The sequence below is a fragment of the Pundamilia nyererei genome, unplaced genomic scaffold (assembly GCF_000239375.1).
Source record: "Pundamilia nyererei isolate P.nyererei 1_Seehausen unplaced genomic scaffold, PunNye1.0 scaffold00411, whole genome shotgun sequence".
In the NCBI taxonomy this organism is placed as follows: Eukaryota; Metazoa; Chordata; class Actinopteri; order Cichliformes; family Cichlidae; genus Pundamilia; species Pundamilia nyererei.
In genome coordinates this window covers 166,161-175,481 of record NW_005187812.1, presented here as the reverse complement: position 1 = coordinate 175,481, position 9,321 = coordinate 166,161, and the positions used below count along the sequence as shown (strand labels likewise).

The window sequence follows — 9,321 nt, the reverse complement described above, 5'->3', positions numbered from 1 at the left end:
TTTTTGTTTTTATTTTAACCTCCTAGGACCTGGCGCCCATATATGTGGACATCACGTTTTGGGTTATTTAGACCAAAATACTCAATTGTGCTCTACAGGGGCGCTGATATCCACTTACGAGGACATTATACTGCTACTGTTCTATCGAAATTTAAAATAAATATCCTTATATGTGGCTCTCATTTTTCTTAGAAACAAAAATCAGGTAAAAAAAACAAAACAAAACTGATAATTCTTTGTTTTTACATTCACCGGGTCCCAATGTGCCCAAATATCAAAGAGAAATTAAAAATGCATGCCGTGGAAGAGTTCGGGTCTTAGGAGGTTAAAGTTAAACCCAGATTGCTGGTGTTCTCTGTTAGATGGGTAAAGATCAGAATGATTTTTTTTCTTTCAGTATCTTTTTTCTGCATAAAGTCCTATGACAAAACTGTGAAGTTGCATTTTTATTATCTTGTCTGGAATTCTGATCCTTATACATGTCATTATGTGTGTGTATATTGTGTTGTGGCTGGTATTATTTTCGGCTCATTTGGATGCAGCAGCACTTTCTGTCTTGGTCTCCCTTTGAATTTGTTGTAGATGCCACTTGGCAGAGGCGGTACTGGATAATTTGCAATGCAGATGTTGTGTATTTTCTTGCATAAACACAGACACACAGTGCCTGCTGCTGAGTCACATGGCACAGTCCACCTTACCCTGAAGCTTTCTACCATTTACTGAGCTCCAGTGATGACCCATCACAGCTTCAAAAGTCAGGGAAAGAAAGAAGGCACCTTTAAAAGATATGTGAGAAACAATAAAGGCAATGTTAGAGAAGAAATGAGGCCACACTAAATGCTCAGTATCTCTGGCATATGCCTCTGCTCACTGACAGGCAGCTCAGTTGTTACGCAGTCCTCTGGTACATCCGGTCTTTTATTTTTGGTACTTTTTTAATAACCTCCTCTGTGGGCTCAAGCTGGTCCTGTTTGACAGGCATTCACCTGTCATGTCAAGGATTTGAATGCATGCTGTGCTTGTCCTAATTGTATCAGGGTTCAAGTGATATTCATTGTTTTTAAGCTAATGCTGAATACTCTTAAAAGGTTGATCAAGCAGGAGACCATGGGCTAGTTCTAACATGCTGGGTGATGTTAGCAAGATCTTGAGGATGTTCACCATGTGGCCATAACATGTTAGTGTGTTAATTAGCACTTCACATGATGCTGTCAGTTTTGCAAGTATTATGTCATCAACCAGAGGGGGTAGATCAGCGGTCCCCAACCCCCGGGCCTCAGACCGGTACCGGTCCGTGAGTCGTTTGGTACCGGGCCGCGAGAGTTGAGGCTCAGGTGTGAAATGTATGGTTTTCAGGGTTTTTATCGGTTTTCAGCGTTATTTTGTTATCGTTTTTATCGTTAACTCGGTTTTCCTGGGTCTTTTCACGTGTGTTATGAATAAATCTTCTTTTTTCGGTACCGGTACTAGTTTTATTTTGTTGTATTTATCCGCGACAACTTAAAAGCCGGTCCGTGACAATATTGTCGGGCATAAACCGGTCCGTGGCACAAAAAAGGTTGGAGACCGTTGGGTTAGATAATGTCGTCAGGTCAGAAGAGTGACTGCAGCACCATAGAGTAAAACTCTACGGTGCTGTTGTAGCTGTAAAAGCAGAGGTAATAATGAGAGTTCTTCTGGTGAACTGAACTAACATTTTTATATCATTTAATTTGTGCACTGTTCATGAATACAGTACCTTCATAGGCACAAATTGTACAATTTCATTGTTCCATTGTGACATCACCCATTGTGCTGTTGGACTCCTAATTTTGAAGCTTTAACGTTAGTTTTTGGTGTTACCATGTTGGTTATTTGAAGTCAGTATTTAGGATAAAAGCGATAACTTTAAGTTATCAGCTAATGCCAGTTAGCTTGGTTAGCAGGCTGCAATCATAAACTCGGTCCAATGCCAAAAAAAGTCTCACTGATTCATTATAGGGGAACCATTAATGTTGCCAACTGTCACAGCATTTCACTCAGAACATTTTATCCTGACTTTTCGATGTTGCAAATATGTAAAGTCTAGGAGATCGCCAGAGAAAACTCAAACCTTTAAAAATGCCTGTCACTATTGCAAATTAAGAACTCAGATGCAAGATGTTGCGATGTTTTGCCAAACATTCATTAAACTCTTAAGAAAAGTTAACTTAAGAAAATGTATTATTAAATTTCAGTTTTATTTATGTAACACTAAATCACAACAGCAACTGTCTCAATGTGCTTTATATTGTAAGGTAAAGACCCTATAATAATACAAATAAAACAGAGAAAAACCCAACAATCATATGACCACCTATGAGCAGGCACTTTGGTTACAGTGGGAAGGAAAAACTCCCTTTCAACAGAACGAAATCTCCAACAGAACTACGCTCAGGGAGCGGCGTCCGCGACTAGTTGGGCGTGAGTGTAGTGCTTTAATGGAGTGATGCAGTAATATGAGGTTTTTAAGATAAGATAGGACCTGATTATTCAAAACCCTATATGTGTACACGTAGTGTACACGTCCTGATAAAAAACAACTCCAAGATTCCTCACAGTGTTACCGGAGGCCCAGGTAATTCCATCCAGAGTAAAAGTTATTATGATAATGGCAGAATATTCCTCTCAAATCGTCTGGTGGTTCAGTTGTATTATAAACGCCTGGCTTAGTACCTAATGAGTAATTACTTAACCACTGAGGAAGTGGCCATTGTTTTATGGAGGCCCAAAACATGGAGAGGATCCAAAATCCTTACCATTACCCTAAGGTGACCCTACACCTGCTGAATAAAGAATGACCTCATTGTTTCTTTACACTGTGCATACATTGTTCAGTTATATCACGCAACTATTTTGTTTTGGCAGTAAGTATTGTTTATGGAGTCATGAAGCATCATTCAGAGAGTTAAGTCACGCTACACGTCGTCAGTCATTAAAAAGTGTTTATGCAAGTCAGGCAGGTAAAAGTTGCAGATCACCAACTAAATACATTTCATCTAAGTTGTCCTTAATTAGCAACATTGCTAGCTAAATGCTATGTTTACATTATTTATCCATTTATCTCTCTGTGCAGTACATTAGATCTGTCCCTATGTGTCTGTCTATAAAGCAGGTTTGAATCGACAGCAATAAAACCTTATTTGGATATTGTTTAGATATCAGGTCAGATTAACTGGGGGAGTTAAAGACAGTTTCCAAATATAACTGACAACAACTAAGTGTTAGTTTAATCTGCAGGAGCAGTTATAGAAAATATTCTGAACCTTTGCATCACCAACCTAAAAATATGTGGGGAACAATATAATGATATAATAATAAATACTGTTTTGTCAAACGTCATCTTTTATCACCGAACAGACTGAAAACCAGTTAGCTTATCATTGAGCTGTGAGAAGTTATTTTGGTGTGTACTGGAAAGACTGGGACACACCCAGTGACAGATTACCATTCAGAGGTGTCATTCTCTTAAACCTCCACATGCTTCTATTTATAACAGATAGCTGCAATACCTCAGAGAGGTGAGAAAGAGAGGGAGAGAGAGAGAGTCATATGACCTACTGCTCATTCCACAGATAGCGACGGGCAGCACGCTCTGTGCTTCCATGTGTAATTTCACCAGAGCTGCAGCGTGTTCAGAGGATGTGTCGCAACACAGTCAGTGTACTCTGAACAGATTTCTGGGATTTTGTCTGTAATTATTATCAGCAAAGGACGTAACAGTATATCGCATTTGGGCTGACAGCTGGAGGACAATGCCAGAGGAGAAAGGTAATAATGACCTTTAATATCCTTAAATGAGCCGTTTGTGATGCGTTCACCTGCCGGTACCAGAATTGATTGTATTTAATAATCACTTACCTTTTACAACCACTGGAATGCGGACTCATCACTCACATACTAAATACTATCGGGGTTTTTTTACTTTAATAACAGCAACTCAGACATTAGAACATAATTTTTAAGTTAGTTCTCGATACAGGGTGTTTGTGTAGGAATATATGTGCTTCTATTAAAATGAACTTTGAATACAACCAAGCCGCCCTCATGTTATGCAATCCTGGTCTGGAGCTTAGGGCACTTTCTCTTTGAATGTGAATGTGAACGACAACAAGCCTGTGGCAGCAAGCTGAATGCTTATACTGCAGGTTGATATGCAGCCTGCCTGCAACATCCCTGGCAACAACACTGTTGTTTTGGTCCATTTCCCGCATCTCAAGCTCTGGGACATTAGCCATTTGGGCTGCTTACAAAGGTCTGAGGGCAGGTTGCTAAGAAGAAATCCCTATAATAATTCCAATACGTATTTACAGTGTTTTTGGTATTATACCAAATTATGGAGTTGTCATCTTTTGTGTTGTTTTATGTTTTATTGTGTAAATCATCTACTAATATTCCCATGTCTCTATGATGACTTATAGTTTGCAGTGAGAGTTCAAAACAAGCTTATCTGCAAGTAGTATGATAAATTACACGTGTTTATATTAATAGTAGATTTGAATATATAAAGTTTAAAATTTAGCAGTAAAGAAAAAGGAGCTAAAGAGGCTTCTCATTCATTGTTGAGTTCAATGAAAGAAAGTGAGCTTGCATTGCCTTTTCTTGGTCATTTTAAATGTATAGCATGCATACATACATGCAAGTGACAGCTTCACTCTCATTCGTGTGCACTTCAGTTAGCTCAAAGCTGAGTCAATGCCCATTTTTGCAGTGTTAAAGGTTTTTTCACCAAAAAAGATGCCGCTAGTATCTCTTAAGAAAAGCTAGTACCTACAGGGTAAAAAGACATGTACACTTCCTCACCTGCCCATGGTGAGGAAGTGTACCATGACCTTAGCTATATCACACTTACAGTTTTATCTGCTGTTATCAAAAAACATAAACATTACACAGTCACTGGTTAAATGGATCTAAATCAAAAGAATGAGAATAGTGAGCCAAGTGGCTATTTCAGACGCAGGTAAAACAGAGCAATTCAGCTGATTTTACTACAACTTAATATATCAGACAAACTTGAAGATATCATTATGGATATTGAGATGGGAGCTCCAGGATTTTATATAAAATTGGTTAAATTCAAGTAATAAGTGCTGCATATTTATCTTTTAATAACAAGCATCGGAAACATGTCACATTTTGAGAGGTTTTATTTACAAAAAAACAAAAACAGAACTCGTTATAAGCGTGGCCAGCTCTGAAACAGCATCAAGATTTTGGCTCCCTGTAACTGGCTTGTTGAGTTTAAGCCAATTTAAACCTGATACTGTATGTTATTATGTAAGGTAACATGACATGACTAGAATATTTTGTTGGTTCGTGTTTTTGATTAATTTTGACTGACTTGTAGCTATACCTATCACATAAATGTCATGAAGTTAAAATATGATGCAAAAACATAAAATACTACTACAGTATCTCAGTACAACAAAGCTTAAGTACTGGAGTAAATATAGTTTTCATTACTGACCTCCACCCAACTGGCTGTAAAGAGAAGCCTTACTGCCATTCCTCATAAACACCCTGTAAATGTCTGCTGCTCTCCACTGCCTTCTTTTCCAAATTCAGCTAAAGCGTGTTGCTTTGTTAACACAGAGGCACTACTTTTTTGTATAAAGCTGCATTGCCATCACAATGTGACAAAGCTTGTTAAGTTTGATGGTGAGGGTACACACACACACACACACACACACACACACACACACACACACACACACACTTCCATTTCTACATTGATGCATATATGTAGAAGACATGTACACAAGAATGCACTACAGATATGAGAGGTAAACACTGAGTCAGTAGGAACAGACATACACTCCACTCTAGGCTGTGTCTCAGTCCCCACCAAGGACAGTGTATCCTGGATGTGTGATGTAATGGTTGGCTTGCTCTCAGCAGTCACAACGACGCCTGTCACTATTCCAGACTTGCCAGTAAACAAACCATCTGTGTGCTGGTCGCTTTACTAGCACTACTATGACATTTCATAATAAGAAATAAAACCAGAAACTACAAAGGTCAAATAAAGCTGGTGTTATTCTAATGTTCTGTCACAATCTGCCCTGACCATAGCGCCTCACATGTTAGTAACCAGTATGTGCAAATCACTCTAAACCTCACTGGTTCCTGTTGAAAATATAAATCTGTTAAATGTGTCAAAATGTGCATTTTTTAAAAAGGCTTACTACTTTTATATAACAAGTGGAAAATAGCACATTTATTGATGACTGTTTTCAGCTGTGTATAAATATAAATGCAGTCAGCTAGTATGGTGTATGTGGGATGTGACTCACTGAGTTTCTTACAACAATGGAGCTCTATCACATGGGCCTTAGATAAACATAAGTGCAAAGTTTAAGTCATTGGTAAAAATATAAATCTGCATTTCTTATTAAAAGTCAGTGTTTTTTCTTTTATTCGGTCTGTTGATGCCAACTAAATACTGATCAGAAGTATTACTTGTAGCACTATTACTGTTTCCTAGTACTTAGGAAACAGTATTAGCATTCACTCTGTATGTTTTTTTCTACTTGAAAAAAAATTGCTTAAATCTACTTTTAGTTTGGATTTGGTCTCCACCAAGTCCCCGAGAAAAGATCTGGTTCTTTAGCTACAAATTAGTCTTCTATGTTTAAGTAAGTGTGCCATAAAAGCACAGACTAAAACAGTGATCAGTCTCACTTCACTTTAAACATACAGTTTGTGTGTCTCAGTGACCCTTGAAATTAAAGTTATAGCTCTCTCCTTTGAATGGTGGTCTAAAAGTAGCTTTTCAGATTCGATCCATAATGGCTGCTGAGTTGTCAGACTGTTTCTTGATTGGTTCTAGAAGGTTTTTGATTTCACTCAATGTTCTTTAAAAAAAAAATCCTGTCCTGTTTGGCACCTTCTGCAAGGGGGTGTTAATAAAACGATAGAGTTGGTGTGCTTTATGTTCTTTCATTCTCAATAGACCCCGTCTGGTCAGTGTTATCAAAGAAATATTAAGTATTGGTTTTAAATTGTTGTTTCAATCAACACATGGTCAACTATGGCAATTAGTGCTTTTAAATTCCGTTACAATGAAATTGTATAGTAACAGGCGAATCATGTGTGATTGAGATCAGTGTGCACACTCAGTGACTATGTTTACATTCGTGCAGTTCAATGTAGAGTTGTCCTGTGGATTGTGATAACAGGTTTGAGCCCAACTACTGCTCCCCTCTCAAATACATCTTCAAGCTGTGACCATAATTTATCCTTCCTTTATCCTAAGTCTTTCATCCTGTCCAGAGTTCCCTTTTAATTCCTCCCTAATCAGCTTAATTGCTGATGAACAGTTAACATATGAGTATACTGTGTACACCTATATGGTGATGTGCTGAGCAGTTTAGTGACTGCTGAAGTGATCAAAAAGCTCTCCAGTGGCTGGACCATTAGGATGGATTAGATTCTTGAGTTCCTCAAGGCTCTGGATGTTGCCTTGATTGCCTCTACAGAATTGAATGGGAATCGAAGACAGTGTCTCTGGATTAGAAGACCAGCAGGTTGTCTGCCAATCAAGGATCCCTTCCGTTATCAATGATGACATATTTTCTAAAATTTTCTAAAAATATAATAAAATACCATCAAAAAAGAGGCAGTAGATTATTCACCGACTCTGTGAGATATTCCTCTTTAAGAACTTTTTTATTCAACTGCAATAGCCTTCAGGTTCATACTGAAGACATGTGAGGGCAAGAAAACTGACCTCAGCTGTTTAAGGTCAAAGTCATGAAATGGGAGATGGAATCTTTGGACAAGCTGGAGGTACGCTATAAAGCTTACATATAGTTTACACACAGTGTGCTCGTTACCTTGCACTGTTTTATAATGAGGCAAATTCATGGACATATTACAGTGCAGCCTCCTGCAGTAACACATGGGATCATATCGGTGGGTTGTGTCATCCACGTGGAATAAGCCAGCTGTCACAGGAAGGGCAAAGAATCATATGCTCTCACACAAAGGCCACATTCAGACGAAGGCATTGTTGTTGCCTATTCTTGCTCTGCTTTGGGCCATTATGGTGGTTTATGACTGCTTAAATAATGTCCTGGTGGTTATTCTGGTTACTTGAATAATACATAGCGTTATGAAAACTGGTAGTCAGCACTTGTACTTTTCTGTTTGCCTTAACTAAGCCAGCAAAAGTATTCTGGTGTCATCTGCCAGAGGGGTTGAAGGTCTGCTTTTTGTAGTGTTTGACCTCATGGTCAGAGATCCACTGCCGCATGGGTCAGGTTGCAGGCACCATTGCGCAGGTGGATGTGACGGCTTAAAGCAGGGAAAATCCTAAATCATAATGTCTGACTAAATTCAAAAAAACTGCATGTTCCTCTTTTTACCACTGGGGTTGTATTCAGTGAACTTTGCCAATTGCCTTGCGTCTTTTTCTTGGCTTCTAACAAGGGTGAGATAATGGAGGGAGTGTTCTGTTAGGGTGAAGGACAGGAAACTCTTTAGCAATGAAGTAATGGCAATTTCAAAGTAAAGCAAGGTGTCAGCAGCCCGTAGAAAATCTCACATGTTGTTGATCATATTATTTAGGCATGTAACTTTAAGAGGATGTGAATACACCCAATAAAAGTATTTGAATTCCAGAATTTAGTTTATTAGGTTTCCTAAACATTCCGGCTATTCTGGATTTTCTGAGGACTTACCACTTTGGTCAGAAATGTGACACTTAGACCTCTGGTGCAGAGACTATTCTGACATAGTCGATGTTTTATTCAAATACTAAAAGAAATAATCTGGTAACAATCACTAGTGTTCTTAAACCTCTGTTGTCATGCAAAGTTGATTTTGTATTACTTCAGAAATATACTTCAGAAATGTTACACATTCATTAAAGAAACGTAGTTTATTGACACCGTGATATTCCACCTAAAAAACACTGTCAATCTGTGAACACCTGGGTAGCTACGTAGATTTTCTAGAAGATGCGTTGCAGCATCCTAAGTACATTTTAGCATTTGTTTTAACAATTTTAAGTAATTGTCATGGCTGTGTGGCAGGCAGGCAAGCAGGAGTGGTGGACCCAAAATGCAGAACTCAGACACGGAAGTGAAACTTAAAGCGCAGCTTTATTGCTGGAAAAAACCTCATACTAACTAAACTCACTAAAAGACAAACAAAAGTCTGAACAGAGGAACCGAGGACTGAAACACTGGAAAAGAAATACTAAACTGGAGCAGGAGACGAAACGCAGGAGCAGGAGACGAAACGCAGGAGCAGGAGACGAAACGCAGGAGCAGGAGACGAAACGCAGGAGCAGGAGACGAA

General features: G+C 38.6%; 1 protein-coding gene across 16 annotated transcripts in view; it reads left to right on the top strand.

Moving 5' to 3' along the window:
- The window catches only part of ablim2 (actin binding LIM protein family, member 2), an 87,886-nt gene that overhangs the window by 16,876 nt on the left and 61,689 nt on the right, over nt 1-9,321 (top strand). For 15 of the 16 annotated variants that reach the window (XM_005753195.1, XM_013915959.1, XM_005753194.2 and 12 more), the window contains exon 1: nt 3,613-3,789. The exons of the other annotated variant lie outside the window; for it this stretch is intronic. In XM_005753195.1, the coding sequence (XP_005753252.1) occupies nt 3,774-3,789 (16 nt within the window). In that variant the 5' untranslated portion in view covers nt 3,613-3,773. Of the gene's footprint in view, nt 1-3,612; nt 3,790-9,321 lie in introns of those variants that run through there. 16 annotated transcript variants of the gene reach the window in all.